Source organism: Rhineura floridana, chromosome 4 (genome assembly GCF_030035675.1).
Source record: "Rhineura floridana isolate rRhiFlo1 chromosome 4, rRhiFlo1.hap2, whole genome shotgun sequence".
Taxonomy (NCBI): Eukaryota; Metazoa; Chordata; class Lepidosauria; order Squamata; family Rhineuridae; genus Rhineura; species Rhineura floridana.
Genome location: NC_084483.1, coordinates 4848132 through 4865677, shown reverse-complemented (window position 1 = coordinate 4865677; position 17546 = coordinate 4848132). Strand labels below are relative to the sequence as shown.

Sequence of the window (17546 nt, the reverse complement as noted above, 5' to 3'; positions counted from 1 at the left end):
ATGCTCCCACACTGGCAAGCATCCATATGACTAGCCGTCTTCCTCTAGTACCGTATATGCAAATCCTCTTTCCTCTGGAGTGGGCAGGGAAGGGGGAAGAGGGGAGGGAGAGGAGAGGGGAAGGAGGGGACAGGGAGGTCTGATCATTTGCGTGCTTACTGAATTCAATGGGATTTACTCCTATGTAATCATGGTTAGGATAGGTAAAACTGACCATTGGGAAGGAGGAGGGGAGGGGCAAGAGGGCGGAGAAAGGAGGGTGGGTTTGATCATTTGCATATTTTTTTAGTTCAGTGGGATTTATTTCTGTGCAGTCATGTTTGAAAATGGAAATGGACTACCTTCAAGTTGATCCCTACTTATGGCGACCCTATGAATAGGGTTTTCATGGTAAACGGTATTCAGAGGTGGTTTTATCGTTGCCTTCCTCTGAGGGTGAAAGGCAGTGACTGGCCCAGGGTCACCCAGTGAGCTTCATGGCTATGTGGGGATTTGAACCCTGGTCACCCAGGTTTTAGTCCAACACTGACTTGGGGGAGGGGCAGGGAGGGTAGGGGGAGGTGGAAGGGAGGAGATTGGGTGGGTGGGCACTGGGCAGAGGGGACGCCCCTTTCCTTTCCAAAAGGAAAACATTGTGAACAGTATCATTGCTTTTCAGTGTTTCCACCTTTTTATTCTACAGCAGGCACGTGTAGCCTTCCACCCAAATTTAAACCAAAGCTGTCCCTGGCCACATCTACTTACAGGCTCTTTCTTGAAAGGCAATCAGATTACTTTCATAGCTCAGCTTAGCACACATTAATTCTCATTAATATGTATAAAACTCAGTCAGTGTCTTTCAGCTTACATTCTGTAACTAGTATATTTTGTTATCAGTGCATATTTATCTTTTTATTTTACAGTACAAAGTATTTGTATCAGAAGTAGATCTGACACGTAAAATGGTTTTCTTCTCCTCTCTCACTCCTAGTGCTTGGGAATATCCAACTCGTTCTTCTATCAAAATAAGAATTGCAAGCTGACGTTCAGGGCCTGATAAAATATATGCCGTAACTAGTTTGCAAGGCTCCTGGTTTGAGTTTCAGCTGTCTTAGTATTGTGATTTTAAAAAAGGGAACTCTAGACTTCTTCAGAAACTTATTGGAGCCTCTTAAATGAAAAGATTGGTAATGGTGGACAAGGTGTGGGACTGTCTACTAGGGTGCAAAATCAGTCTGGAGCAGTACCCCATGTGAACTGCTGAAGCAATTCCCAGAAAGTGCATAGATCTTCAGTAGACAATTTGTTGTGGAAACATTTTCCAAACAGAAAATTTGAAAACCAAACTTTAAGGTTTATGTACATGAAACATTGTCTGACACTTTCTCAGACTGTATGATGGATCATCGCAATTTAGATAAGAAATCGCCTGTAGTAACACGTGTGTGTGTACCTATAATTTAGACCACTTACTGCAGGTGATGAACAGTGGATCCCGAAAGCTTATGCTGCAACAAATTAATTTGTCTGGAAGGTCCCACAGGACTTTTCCACCCACTCACCCACCCCTTTTGGGGGAGAGATGTGCTGCTGTAACATACTCATATGCTGTCCCTTTGAAATAAAAATCAGTGGGGGGGGGTTCTTTTCATCTTATGGTTTTCTACTACTTCTGGTCCACAATCACTGTTCCAAAGCATTCCTGTGAAGGAAAGAGGTTAGTTTGGAACCAGTCCCCATATGTTCTCATCTAAACAGTCGTTCTTGCTTTTGATTTATTTTGTTGTTAAGTTTAGTTTAAACTTTAGTTAAGTTTATTTTGTTGTTGTTAAGTTTATGGCACTTTTTCCTAATATTAATATCCTCCTTCCTTTTTTGTTCCAGGAATCTGAATTTTTGTCTTTGGAATTTGATGAGATCAAATTGAATCAAATGATGAAGAAGCTGTCGGAGATTGACAACAACATTACTTCTCTGACTCAAGCAAACTAGCTTTTGAGTTAAAATATGACTCAAAATGTGTTTGGTTCACTAACAACTCTTAATTCCTTTGGTGGTCATGCTCACTGCAGAATGTTTTATACCTTCTGTCATGTAAAAAAATTGGAATAAAGCAGACAAAACAGGTAACTCAGGAAAAACATGCCATAGAAGCTTGCAAAGATAATTCTGCCCATTAAAACCAAAGAGAGTAATTGGGTTTTAATAAAGTTAAAAATATAGCCCTGCAAAACAACAGGAGGTATCACTGTTCTACAGTTCTTTTCAAGAGTAATTGAGACCCAAAGAAAGAGAAGCCCCTTGCCTCAAATAAGAAATAACGTAAAAATAAAGAGAACTGAAAGTTCTACAGTTGTATGGGGAAGCAATCAAAGACAAGAAGCCTGGTTCAGACATGAAGGACAGCTCATTTATCTAACTTGCATGGTGGAAGGGCAGGGACACCATACACAGAATTTATTAGGTGGCACTGGTACTCCAAAGAGGCCTGCATGTGTGCATTCTGGCTCAATTTATACAAATCCTTAAACTCCCTTTTTGAGGGAGAAGAACTGTGTAAGTCAGACCATTGTGTTACATAAAGACAGCCCTCATTACATTATGTGCAGAGTAGAGGGGTGAGGCATAGGCCACTCCTCCATTAACTTGAGCTGTGGCAGCGGCTGTTATTTGGCTAAAGGCCCAAGAGAGAAATCCCCATAGTGAATTCCTATACATACTTTTATTTCCCTCTATATTTCGAATTAATTTGTTTTGTGTACGTAAGCATTCACAATTGGACTCTCAGACCCTATCACAGAAACAAAACATAAGTGTATTTTGACCACTTCTTCAAGCACAATGTATGAAAGTTCAAAATCCCATGTTGGAAACAATTCTCCAGTCATTTAAAAAGTCTAAATAGATTTAATTTCAGATGGAGAACAAATGAAAGACTTTTCAGCATGAACTGAAAGCAATGCCTTGTTATATACTAGCGCTCATTGAAAATGTATAGCGTATGGGCAAAGTATTAAAGTGACATGCATATATGAACCCCACAACTTTGTTTTCTGTATATGGATTTGATCCTGTGTGTGTTTGTGTGTGTGTGTTGGCTAGCTATTAGGATTTTTCTTCCCACTCCTTTGAGTACACCCTTAAATATTTTGGCTAATTTATTGAGTATGCAAAGTGTCTGTTTCATCTTGGCATTGGCTTTCTTATAAAGTGCAGAGTACTCCTGTTTCTCATTGGACTTACCTGCCTAAGAGGATAACTTACGCTTCCGCAAGCCCTATGTATGTCTCTACTCCTGCTTTTCCTGAGAGTAGCCTAGGAAATAATTTGCTGCTGGGCACTCCCCAGGTCTTTTATACCTGACCCTAGTTCTCTTGCCCCTTCCCCCATTTTTTTTTTAAACGTATAATAAAAGAAGCCAACAACTTTGCTTGTAGGATAGCTGGGAGTTCTGTATAGTGAGATCCCAGCCACTCACTGTAATATTTTCCCCAGAGTCGCTCTATACACTTAGGCAAATTTGTGTTGTAGGCCTGTGGCCCGAGTCTTCTACTTAGGAACATAGGATGCTGTCTTCTACTGAATCAGACCATTGGTCCACCTAGCTCAGTATTTACACTGACTAGCAGCAGCTCTCTAGGGTTTCAGGCAGGGAGTCTCTCCCAGCCTTATCTGGAGATGCTGGGAATTGAACTTGGGACTTTCTGCATGCAAGCCAGATGCTCTGCCACTGAGCTACAACCCTTCCCCTAAGTACTTAGCAACACCTCTGCTGCTAGGGGAGGCACAGAATTGGTCTTGCTTGTCCTGAAATGCCTGGCCATGTGGGAGCACGGGGCAGGGGGTCCATCCAGTACAGAGCACGGCTGTAACACAGCTCTGGAGAAGTGCCCCTGCACCCTGTTCACTGCATGCACAGAGAGCAGTTATGTGACCTTAATGGTCTTAAATCTTCTGTCTTGGTCCATGTTTCACCTACTGTGAGCTGTTTTGTTCTTTAATTCATTCCTGGTCAATCTAAGGAGCAAGATAGAAGTTGCACCTATTATTTCAGTTTATTTTAGCTCTGTAAACTCTGCTTCTAGATTAAGACTATGTTAAAGTGTCTCTGTAGCAATGGTGAGTAAGCTGTGGCCCTGCATATGTTGTTGGTTTCCAGCCACAGCCAGCATGGCACGGGTGCAGAAATGACGGGGTCTGTAGAAGCTGCACCTGTAGTGCAGCAACATCCTGCTGTATTACTACAGTACCTTAATTCATAAAGCATTTCAATGTCTTCTCAAGCAGTAAAGTTTGGTGCCATGCCAGTGGACATAATTGCAAGCCTTGCTCTAAATTTGGCCAACTCTTTGAAGGCACTTTCCCCATCTCATTTCATTTAACATTTCCCTTCAACGCCACATCATCTGGCCTCGTATTGTGCAAGAATGTTTTACTTTTGTTACCACAATATGTGATCTTGCCTAATGAATCAAGAACAACAAAACCATGAGCTAATCACTGAGCAGCTAGGGAACTTTGCTGTTGAATTGTATTTAAACGCTCAAATATAGTTTGGATAAGATTCCTTTTTTTAACTGTAAAAAAGTGAGATTTACTGGAGCACACTATTTAAATAAGCTACATTTTGTCAACCCTTTTTACTTTAATGAAGACATTGGATGGAACAATGTGGTGTAAATGAAAGCGTAAAAGAAACCAACTCAAGGCAGATGTCAGGAAGTAGTATTTTACACACTACAAAAATATATGAAATCGCCAGAGGTTTGCGGAGGCAAGAATGTCAGGAGAATTTAAGAAACAATTGGATGCTGTCTTGAGGGAAGTGTGAAAGATTTCTATAATAAAAAAGATTTCTATTTCTTCATATCCATACGCAGGGGTCGGGGGAAGTAATTAACTAATTCATGTGAGGCCTTTGATTGAATGTAATATGTTGGCATTCTGTTTGTAAGTTTATTTTATTTTTAAAAACTCCATTGAACATTGGGATCTTGGAATGACATTTTCTACATTCTTACAGCACATAAAGCTTCAAGTTTGAATACCAGTTTAGCATCAAAATCCCCCTCCTTGAAGCAGGGAGGGAAATGCAAAAATAGATTGAAATGCATAAAAATATTTTATATTAAGCATCAGCAGTCTGCTTCCATTACAGTTCAAATGAAACTCTCTCTTCTGTACAGGCTTGAAGTCCTAAAATTTCTCTCAGTGTCTAACAAATTCTTCCCAATGCTACCATCTCATCCACACAGTTAGGCCCTTCAGCTCTGCCAATCTTGATGGCCCTGTGAAGCACAGAACATTCCTAACGATGCTGCCTTCGAGGTAAGTACTGGACTTCAGCATCTTCAGCAATCTTCCTAGAAGAAAACTACATTGGTGGTCCTGGCATGTACCATCGCCTTTTACCTTGCATTGCCTATCGCCCTACCTACAAAGCATGTAATATCTGCTAGCTTTGCAGTAGGCAGGCACATTAGTATGCAATAATTACATGCTACACCATCATGCTGTCAGTTGAGCACTCAAACCAGTTTCCTGGAGACATCTTACTATTTGTCATTGTTCTTAGTCGAATAGCAGGTGCAGCAGCTCTTCCCAGAAGGTAAATAATTTTGGTGACACAAAAAGATATGACATGTAACATATTCCACCTCCAAAATTACTTGTTTACTGCAGTTGATCTGTTGCCTTCTAGTGGTGCTCTAAGGTAAACAGAGGCTATAATCAAGGCCATAAACATTGTAATTTAGCTTTACAGAAAATTACAGTCGATATTAAAGAAATATTGCAGTACATTGATTTAAAATGCATATACTGGATTTGATGGATTTTTTGTCACTATTAAACATCCCACTGATTACTTGTATGTATAAACATCTAATTTTTGCCAAGTGCTAACATGACTTTTACAGTTTAAACTTTTCTTGAACTTTGGTCTGGCATACAGTTAGGCAGTTTTCATCCTGGAAACAGCTTAACTGTGTACAGGATTGTTGTCTTCATCTCCCCCTACCCTCTTGTGGCCGTTTTACTTAATCTGATTTATTTTTTAATCTGCTTTTATTGACAACTGTACTGAATATCATTTGCTTCTGAAATATGCAGACAAGGCTGAATACAAAGAGATAGACAAACTACCGTTCATTTTACCGTATAGTTTGTGTGCTAAAAATGTACTTTATGTCTGAAGCTTCGAAATTGTAGCCCAAACCTCACTATAATCTTCACCTTTGTTCTTTATCAAATATGTCAACTTTTCCAAAGCTAAAATCATCCCAGGGTTTATTCATCTAACACTTAAACTTGTTTCCCTGCAATGCTTCCAGCTGACTGCTGCCTTACCTCTTCTTGTTGCTAACATATTAGGCATGAAAATGACCCTGGAACAACTTCATCTTGAACTGTTGTGTGGCTGATTTTGGCAGTGTGAATGTATCCACCATCTTTCATTTTCAATGGATTTTGCAGACACAGCACAAATTATAGGGAGAATGTTTCAACTGTGACTTAGTTTTTGCTAATAATATAAGAAAACACTGGGTTGTATCCTATGTTAGTCATACTCGGAATGGACTGCCTTCAAGTCGATCTGACTTATGGCGACCCTATGAATAGGGTTTCATGGTAAGCAGTATTCAGAGGGGGTTTACCATTGCCTCCCTCTGAGGCTGAGAGGCAGTCACTGGCCCAAGGTCACCCAGTGAGCTTCGTGGTTGTATAGGGATTCGAACCCTGGTCTCCCAGGTTGTAATCCAGCACCTTAACCACTACACACTGGCTCTCTGTACTCGGATAAGACCCTCTGAAATTAATAGACATTACTAACTTAGGTCCATCAATTTTAATACATCTACTCTGAGTAGAATTTAGTTGGATACAACTCACTGCTTGCTTTTTTATTCTTTGAGAATGGTTTGTTCTGCCTGCAAGATTACTTTCTGTTTTCTGTCCATTTGTCTAATACATTTTTATGAAACATAAAGTTCCCAGTTTTCTCTGTTAGTGGAATGTAGTTGTTCTAAAACTGTGGATGTATATTAAAAGTACTAATAAACAATCATCACATCTTTGCTTTAATAAGTAATTTAGACTTGGGGACAAAAAATAAATCCTAAATGGCTCTTGGATTGCTAACAGGAATTAAAGCATTTCATCTTGATTGATGGTTTTAACGCCAAGTTCACACTTGCTTCTTTCCCAGCCTTTTCCCGCTTCCCCCTTCCAGGCATTTATGTACGAGTGTGTATGTTTTAAATATTTAGAAAGAGTAGCTTAGTTTGGCTGAGGAGAGTTATAATCATTTCTAAAGACAGCCTTTTAAGGAGATGATTTCATGTGACAACAGCAAGACTCTGTGATTTTATTTCCTGCAGCCAAGTGCAACAAATTCTCTTTCACAAACTTTACAATGAAGAAGGTGGTATGAATGTTTCTAGTTGGTTCAGAAAAGCCAGAGAGCTCTTATAAGAGCTTTATAGAGCAAAACCAGCACTTTGAATTGGGCTCGGAAGCATATACAGTAGGGCCACTTTAAGGCGCTTTGCTAACGCGGCGGTCTCAATTAGACACAATTAGACTAAAGCCCCACTCATACGGCACTTGTTCTGCTTTTATGGTGTTTTTTGGGCTTCGCGCCCCATTCTATTCAATGAGTTCCGCTTTTCGGCGGGGGTCCAGAAAGGAACCCGCCATAGGAGTAGGGCCCTACTGTACTCAGTTCACCTTGAACCTGTCCATAATTGGGCAGCCGCACTTTGCACTAATTGAAGCTACTGAACAGTTTTCAAAGGCAGCCCCATATAAAGCATACTGTAATAATCTAACCTTGAGGTTATCAGAGCATAGATTGCTATAGCAGGGGTTGCAGTTGGGCCACCAGCCTAAGTTGATGAAGGACACTCCACACCACTGAGGCCACCTGACCTGTGCCTCAGGTGACAGTAATGCATCCAGGACAACCCCAAAACTACAAACCTACTCCTTGAGTGTGACCCCATCTAGAGCAGGCCGCACACCACTCAGCTGGTATTAGCCAGCCCCAAATGCCTGCGTTCTTACTTATACCCAGTCCAGGGAGTGGCCATGGCTGTCACCTTCCTCCTCCTCAGTGTTGCCATTATAGAACTCAGTAGGGAAGAGGATTGGGTAAAAACTAGAATTAAGGCTTGTCCACATTTGAGCATTGCTTAACTGTTAATTCACTTTCCCCCCATTGAAATTAGACCATAATAGTCCACACCGCCAGGTATCTGAATCTGTCTATGAGGAACAACTTTGGCCTTTCCCATTCTGGACATTCCCTTTTGTGTTTGTCCCCACTTTTTGCTTTATTGGTTATATTATGCTAATTACATTCCAACAGAGCATATGTGGAGATAGCGGTGTTTTTTAAAAAATTCACCACTTGAAGATAGTCCATTTGATTTTCAAGTATGATTGCATGGGAGTAAATCCCATTGAACTCAATAAGTATGCAAATGATCAAACCTGCCCACCCCTCCTCCTCCCTCCCATCACCTCCCTTTTGCCCCTTCCCTCCCCCTTCACCCCTCCCCTTCCAATCCCCTCCTTCCCCCCTTCTTCCGCTCCTGTTCCCCTTCTTTCCCTCTACTCACACCTCCCCCTCCTCCCCATGTTCAGTTTTACCTATCCTAGCCATGATTGCACAGGAGTAAATCCCACTGAACTCAATCAACATGCAAATGATCAAACCTACCCTCCCCCTCCTGCCTGCTCCCCTCTCCGTCCTCCCCTCCCCATTCCTTGTGGTCAGTTTCACCTATCCTAAGCATGATTGCAGGGGAGTAAACTCCACTGAACGCAATAAGCATGCAAATGATCGATCCATTCTCAGCAAACTTGCACAGGATCCCATTTCTTATATCCTGGACTAAAAAGCAGGGAAATTCACTAATAGGCAAAAAACCTTGTGGTTTAAGAATGTACCTATAGCCAACAGATATTTCTCAGATATGCTCAGAGGCACATGTTAACCAAATTCTCCCAAGCTATACAGGAAGTGGATTGGACTGTGAAAGACCAACCCAAATTGTGTTTGCATTTTGACAACTTTGTAGGGCAGTCCAATATCTCAGAGAGGAGGTCAGGTCTCCTGCTCCCCTGGTGCATTCCCTATAGCTGCCCAATATCCCTGCTTTTTAAAGTTTGATAGAAATATCTGTTGGCTATAGGTACATTCTTAAACCACAAGGGTTTTCGCCTGTTAGTGATTATATATAAGGCTACTCTCCTTTTCAGGAGCCTCTGGAAATATGGAAGAAAAGAAATGTAAGCAATTGTAAATTCTCAACACACACTTTTCAGAATACTAGAAATATCTGATGTAGAAATGTTTAATGTAATTTGCTTTTGCAGTTTTCTAATGTGCAAATGTTAGGGATCAAAAGAAAAATATGCTAGAAATAGTTATGAGCAAAATGAAAGCACTGAGGAAATAGAGGGCATGGAATGGGAAATAGCGGAAAGTGATAAACCACCCCAAAACACCAAAACAAATAGTCTGTGACCCTGAAAGAAGCAGTTTGGAGCTGAATTTCCCCCAGTTTATTAGATTATCCCCTTATCAGGTAAACCCACATTTTCAGGGGAAAGCCATCGAGATGGTGGTGTTTGAGGGTAATGTCATGTAGACTACGCAAATTAAATGGGGACACAAACAGCTGCAAACTCTGGTGTAGACAAGCCCTTAGTAGATTCTGCCAGTCATTGGCCTGGCTCCATTTATTGTTGGCCTCTCTTGTGTTCTGCCCCACCAGTCCCAATGTGCACTAGCCACCACTGGACTTCTTGTTACCTTAAACATGTGGGCGCTCTTCTCTGTGACTCCAAGCAATGTTTATTAAAACACTGGTAAAATGATATCACCCTGATTAGTGTTTGCCCATCTTAGCAAGTGGCAATCAGTGATGTCAAGCAGCAGCAGGGAAATGCTGAGCATGATAATGCCGCATGTCTCCTTAACTCAGCCTTTCCCAACCAGTGTGCCTCCAGAGGTTGTTGGACCATAATTCCCATCTTTCCTGACCATTGGCAATGCTGGCTGAGGCTGATGGGAGTTGTGGTCCAACAACATCTGGAGGCACACTGGTTGGGAAAGGCTGCCTTAACTAAATGCTATCAAAGAATATGGAGGTGGGATAGTAGGAGCCACACATTTAAGATAATGTAATTTACTCTAGAGAGCCAGTGTGGTGTAGTGGTTAAGGTGTTGGACTACGACCTGGGAGACCAGGGTTCGAATCCCCACACAGCCATGAAGCTCACTGGGTGACCTTGGGCTAGTCACTGCCTCTCAGAGGAAGGCAATGGTAAACTCCCTCTGAATACCGCTTTCCATGAAAACCCTATTCATAGGGTCGCCATAAGTCAGATCGACTTGAAGGCAGTCCATTTCCATTTTTCAATTTACTCTGTGGCAGGTGTGAAGAATCTTTGGTCCTCCAAATGTTGCTGAACTACAGCTTTCATCATCCTTGGCCATAGATGATGCTTACTGGGCCTGATGGGAGTTGTAGTTCAGCAATATTTGGTGGCCAAAGTTCCCCACCCCTGCTCTAGCTGCTCATGTGACTAAACATTTGAAATTGGTGCTTGAGAATTACTTGCATTTTTCTCAGCCCTGCACAGGTCTGATGCGGATACAGTTGATGCTAGCTCCTAAAAAATTTGTCCTGGTATTTATTTATTTATTTATTTATTTTATTACATTTTTAGACCGCCCTATAGCAACAAGCTTTCAGGGCGGTGTACAACAGGGTAAAAACAGATTAAAATACATGTGGGTATGACTACAGTACAATAGAAAACATTTTTAAAAACAAAATTAAGACAAAAGATTAAAATTAAAATAAATGACAATTAAATTTAAAATGCCTGGGCAAAGAGGTAGGTCTTTACCCGGCGCCGAAAAGATAACAAAGAAGGCGCCAGGCGTATCTCGTCAGGGAGGGCGTTCCATAATTCGGGGGCCACCACTGAGAAGGCCCTAGCTCTAGTTATTGCTCTCTGGGCCTCCCTATGCGTTGGAACCCGGAGAAGGGCCTTCGACGTCGAGCACAGTGACCGGGTAGGTTCATAGCGGGAGAGGCGTTCCGCCAGGTATTGCGGTCCGATGCCGTTAAGGGCTTTATAGGTAAGAACCAACACTTTAAATCTGGCCCAGAAACATATTGGTATTTCAGATAAGGAAACGTTTCCCCAACAAAGGTTCTAGGCTAACATGACAGAGAGAGTGAACTGCAACAGTTATAGTCGTAATGAAAACTAGGATTTATTTCTACCCCCTCCCAATGCCATAAGAGGCCCTTAGGGTAATTCCTATGTGACTTTCTGAGGGAGGGGTATGGCACACTCCTTGGATGCAGCACAAAAATTACTACCATTTCCTCACCAAATCAGAGCCTGGCTTCCCCAACGTGGTACCTGGTCGTGCCATGTGCCTGCAAAGACCTACCAAGCTGTCTGCCAGGCTCTCCCCACCCCTCCACACCAGATTAAAATAATCTTGGCTGTGGTGAAGCTAGGTAACTTTAGAGCCAGGACTTAAATTACTTTACTGGAGGAGGGGATTTAGATGGTCAGGCATATCAGTTCAGTTGAAGAATACAATTAACACAGAGAATACCGTATTTTTCTTCTTTCCTGCCACTCTCCTACTGCCATTCCATGTTTTATAACTACTGCTACATTTCTGATTTGTTACAGCAAAACAAGAAAAGAAACTGTTTGCTAACCCTGCTTTAAAAAAAAGACACTCTTGAGCATTTAAACTGGCATAAATCATAGCACCATCATGACTACAAGAATAAAATGAGAGTTGCTTCAGTTTCCCTGTTGCTAATACATCTACTTGGAAATAAGCATCATTTTGTTGTAGAAGAGGACAATATATTTTAAAAGTAAAAATAATAAAATGATCATCTCTAACCATATGCACGCCTGGCTGGCCACCCCCTAACTCAGTGATTCTCAAGCGGTGCGCCCAGGCACACTGGTGCGCCCTAAAAGTTGGCTAGGTGTGCCTCTAATATTATGAAAGCATATTTTAAAAATGAGAAGAAACCCATTTGTATAGGGTAAATAGTTTTCTATAGTTTGTTATTTTTATTCATAGTTTAAAATATATTAATACATTTTTAATTTTGTACACGAAGTGCGCCAGATAATTTTTATGTTTTACAGTGCGCCGCGAACCAAAAAGTTTGAGAACCACTCCAGAGCTTGGAAAAGTTACTTTTTTGAACTACAACTCCCATCAGCCCAATCCAGTGGCCATGCTGGCTGGGGCTGATGGGAGATGTAGTTTAAAAAAAGTAACTTTTCCAAGCTCAGCCTGCCCTAACTATAAAAGTTAAAAGAAAAAGAAAAGAAAGAAATCAGCTCCAGTGCCCATGTCATGCCCATGCTACCCCAGGGCCCCATCATCTGCTGCTTTCTGGATGGTCATTTGAGGGGCCCTCGGCTGTGGGGTCCTAGATTTTGGTCCCAAGGTCTAGCCTTAGGAGCATCACTGGTCCTTAGGAAGCAGGCCCGCTTATTTTGTCTGCTCCGTACCACATGATTAAAAGAGAGACTCCAGCAGCATTCTTATTGGACACAGGCAGATACTGGGCTTAGTAAAGGACAGAAGAGGAAGAGACAACGGGAGAGGTAGCTGCGCTTGTGCCTGTGGAAGAGAGAAAAAGAGGTAAAGGGTGGGGGTAAAAATCAAGCAACCATGATGGGGGAGGGGAGCAAAAAAATGGAGCAGCCATGGGGGGGGGGAAGGAGGAAGGGTCAAAAGGTGGAGCGGTCACAAGGAGAGGAGAAGGAAGGGGGGAATACAGCAACAAATGGAGCAGGGAGGAAGAAGAAAGTACCCAGGTAGTCACAAAAAGGATAAAAAAGAAAAAAGGGGCAGTCATGAGGGCGGGGGCTAAAAATGGCTGCCCCTATGGCAGCCATTTTGTGACAGTGCTCACAACTCAAAAATGCCTCAAAATTTCAAATATGCCAGTGGGCCCAAAAAGTTTGGGGGCCCTTCAAATGCATAGATTCACATTTTATTCTCTTCCCAAATCTAATTTAGCTTCATTCTACTCCCAGTATATAAAAGCAGCTAGCCAGAAAGTGTTTGGAGCTAGCTTGGAATCCCACATCCCCCAAAGTTTCCATCAGAATGAATGTGTGAAGGCATCTGCAGGCGACATGGCCATTTTTGCCTTGGCACAAGATACTTTTTTACTTTCAGGATGAAGTCACTTTCACGCCTCTTCTGGTACATTCTTTTAAAATGGGCTTATAAAGTTAATGCTATAACATTCCCTTATGGTTACCATTTCCGGTATGTTGAGGACTGGTGGGTAAGGCTGCAGAATAAACATCTTTTGCATTGCATTATATGAGACCATGAAGCTGCTACTTCAGATCTTACTTCGACCAAGAATTTACAAAATAGCCCTAAGTGTACATAACAGGTGAAAAATAACACAAACCTACATCTTAGGTTCTTTGATGCATTACTGAGAACTGGACTTGGCTGAGCAAAAAGTGCTTGGAATCCTCTAAAACAGTAGTAGTAGTGTAGTAGTAGTGTAGTAGTAGTAGTAGTAGTAGAACTGTGCACCTATCAGGCTTTCTTCTAGCCTGGTTCCAGTTTTAGTTTCTGTTCTCCATTCTCATTCTGATGTAGTTAAAGATGTTTCCTCCTGCTGTTTCCACTTCGTTTACTGGAATACAGCCTCTTCCTCTTTCTCAAGAGGTCATAGCTTATTTCTAACCAAGGACAGGAGTGTCTGTTTTCCATTTTTGGCAATACGGTTACTGAACATTTCTAATGCAATTACTTTCGTTTGTGTTGCTGTTTTTAGTTTCTCATCTTACTGATCTTAAATTGTTTCCCCCCACACACGTTTCATCACAAAAACCTGTACAGAACACACCAGCTGGGATGGGATTAAAGGGGAAAATTAAATCCATGTCTGCCATTTTTGGCAGCATACACACGTTTAGTATAGCCTGGCCTCAAAATGCAGGAACTTTTGGTCTTGACACACTTCCTTCCCCTCCACACTGCCTCCAACCCACCACCTCAGCTCTTACTGTAGCACTAAACATACATGCCACACTTTTGATGCTAAATGTGAAATAGTTTTTTTTTTTAAGTGTTGCTTGCTACTCCTGCTATAATGATGCAGGAAATATTTTCAGATTGGGGGAAAGTCAAAAGAAGGACTGGAGGACTGGCATGAAGTATATTGGACACATGCTTAAACAAGGGAGTGCTGGACCTGGGAGTTTTGAAAATGAGAGGAAAGGCATGTTCACCCCCTACTTCAGCACCCTTTGTGAAATATGCATACAGAAATTAGCAGTCTGTTCCTCATGGTGGACAGGTATAGTACAATCCTGGCAAGACAGATAGATGCCCTTGGGTGAGTGGCTATGCTGTCTAAGATACAGGTTACTTTCCTCTTCTGGATAGGGCTGCACTCTCTCTGAAGGATCACGTATGCAGTCTGGGAGGACTCTCTGATCCATTATTGCCATGAAGGCCAAAATGACCTCAATGGCTAGGAGCGCTTTTTACCAGTTTCAGCTGGTGTGCCAGCTGCAACCATCCGTGGACAGGAATAGATTAGCTACAATAGTTCCTGCATTAGTAACTTCAAGACTGGAATATTGCAGTGTGTTCTATATGGGACTCCTCTTATGGTTGGTCCATGAAATTGGCCGATAGATGCAAAATGCAGGGGCATGACTTTTAACTGGTGCTGCGTTCCATCATCACCTAACAGCTGTGCTGAGCGAACTGCACTATATGCTACCAGGCTAATTTTAAGGTTTTGCTGCTACTATATAGACCAATAAACAACTTGGAACCAGGATATCAGAAGGATTGTCTTATTCCCTACATTTCTGTTCTATCACTATGGTCACCTGTGAGGGCCCTTCTAGGGCCCTATACATGCATCAGAAATTCATTCTGTGGTTGTTCAGATTAGGGCAAGGGTCCTTCATTTTTAACTAGATATTTATTCCCCACTCCTGAGGTTGTGGCGAACTCCCCCTTCATCTGCAGCTTACCTTTTTCTAGCCTCCCAACTCCCTATACTTTTATCCAGGTTGAGTTCAGCTGAGAAGAAAAAGGCTGGGGTGAGGGACAAGACAGAGTGGTAAGTTCTGAATGAAGGAGGATTTAGTGGTTCCGTTCCTTTCTCTCTGACAGGCACCAACAGGTAGCATTGGGGGATGAGGTTTCAGACCCTTGGCCCCTCACTTGTGGAGTGCCACAGGGTTCATCCTCTCTCCCATGCTATTTAACATCTATGTAAAACCGCTGGGAGCCATCATCAGGAGTTTTGGGCTGCAGTGTCACCAATATGCTGATGACATGCAGCTCTATCTCTCTTTTAAATCCTCCGTTGGCTGTGGAGACCTTGTCCAAGTGCCTGGAATCCGTGAGTGGGTGGATGGGAAGGAACAGGCTGAAGCTCAATCCTGATAAAACCGAGATGCTACTTGTGGGTGACAGGGGAAGGTTGGGTGTTATTGACCTGAAGCTTAATGCGGTGAGACTTCCCCTGAAAGATCAGGTCCGCAGCCTCGGGGTTGTTCTTGATTCCAAGCTGTCCATGGAGGCTCAGATTTCGGCAGTGAGCCGGGCAGCTTGGTATCAACTACACCTCATACGGAGGCTGCAACCCTACCTCCCAATTCATCAGCTCTCACTGGTAGTACATGCCCTGGTCAGCTCTCGATTAGACTACTGCAATGCGCTCTACGTGGGGTTACCCTTGAAAACAGTCCAGAAACTACAAATGGTGCAGAATGCGGCAGCTCGTTTGCTTACAAACAGCCGCCGCCGTGATCACATCACGCCAGTGTTATTTCATCTACATTGGCTTCCAGTTGTTTTCCGGGCCCAATTCAAGGTGTTGGTGTTAACCTTTAAATCCCTATACGGTCTCGGCCCAGTTTACCTGAAGGAGCACTGTCGGAAGTCAGAGCTGGGGTCCCAATCCCGGGGAGCTGGATCCCGGAGAGTTGGGAGAAGAGTATTTGGATGGATGGCAGAGGGAAGGGGGAGGAACTTCCCCCCTTTGGAGCGAAGACGAAACAGAGGAACTGCCAGTGATAAGGTCGCTTAGCAACGGGGAGCCTGAGCCCTCCCTGGACATTCTCACGCCTCCCCCTCTTTCAGGCTCAGAGCAAGAGGGGGAAGAGGGAGGGCTGCTCACAGCCGAAAAGCGGGGAGGCAGTTTTCCATCAGCCCCTCCCCTATCCCCCATCCTGGAATCGGAAACTTCAGAAGAGGAGGGGGTGATGCTTCCCCCCTCACCGCGCACACGCAGACAGCTGAAAAGACAGGAGAGAAGGGGGGGAAGGCGGGCAGTACCTGAGGGGCAGTTAAGGAGGAGCGAAAGATTGCGCGCCCGTTTGGTCCCTTCTTAAAGAACAGGCGGAAAGAAGTCCCTTGCTCTGTCAACTTTCTCCCAATGCCGCAGGACCTGTATCCCTGTATTGCTTCATGAGAAAACGCAGTCTTTGTTTGGACATTACCCTAATAAAACACGAATTAACTACAGCTGTTGGTCTGGTTCCTGAGTCACATCCTGGGCCTGACAGCTTGACAGAGCCACCTAAATCACCCTCAACGCTCTCTTCACTTGACTGGGACAAGATGTCAAAGGGAGCAGCGGGGGGGACGAACCCCACTTCTGAGACGGAAGAAGTGGAACTCTTGAGGACTAAGGTAGCTGATTTGCAGACGGATGTTCAAGCCCTGCTAGCAGCAGTCAAGACGCTGAAGACGGATAATCAAACCTTGAAGGCCACGATAGACCAGATGCGAACAGCCCCTCCAGCTGCCATAGTAAAGGTTCCCATTGGATTGCCCCCAAAATACGCGGGACAAAGTGATCAGTTGGCAACCTTCGTGGCTCAATGTGAGTTATATCTGGATGTCAGGCACACGGAATTTCCAGACGATGGGGCTAAAGTAGCTTTCGTGATTAGCCTCCTGGAGGGAGAAGCTGCAAAATGGGTGACTCCGTATGTCGTGAGAAAGGATACTGTCTTAGGAAGGTACAGAGGATTTATACAGGAGATGACCGAGATGTTTCAAGACCCGCAAAGGGCTGAAACAGTAGCGCGGCAACTAGGCGCTCTGAAGCAAGCTAAAGGGACTGTTTCCGAGTACACTAACGCTTTTAAAATTCTGTCCGAGGAAACTGGTTACAATGACGCCGCCCTGATGTTTATGTACCGGAGTGGATTAAATGCTGAAATCCTGGATGAGTTGGCCAGGACCTCCCCCCCCGCTGACCTACCAGGGCTCATCCGGCTATGCCTACAGATAGATCACCGGATGGAAGGAAGGCGCCTGGAAAGGAAGCAGGAGGTCCCAAGATACTCAGCCTCGGCATCCCGCAACAAGACCCTTCCCACTGCAGGGATGGCAGGTAATACAACTGAGGGACAGGGAGGGGCTAGGCCAAGACTGTCGGAAGAAGAAAAGGAAAGACGACGCCGGGAACGTTTATGCTTTTATTGTTCAAAGC

The 17546-nt window shown here is 43.4% G+C and overlaps 1 protein-coding gene across 1 annotated transcript in view; it reads left to right on the top strand.

Moving 5' to 3' along the window:
* The window catches only part of COMMD1 (copper metabolism domain containing 1), a 94602-nt gene extending 91579 nt beyond the window's left edge, over window positions 1-3023 (top strand). The window contains exon 3 of the mRNA XM_061626152.1: window positions 1864-3023. Within this exon, the coding sequence (XP_061482136.1) occupies window positions 1864-1971 (108 nt within the window). The 3' untranslated portion in view covers window positions 1972-3023. The remainder of the gene's footprint in view (window positions 1-1863) is intronic.
* The last annotated feature ends 14523 nt before the right edge of the window (window positions 3024-17546 follow it).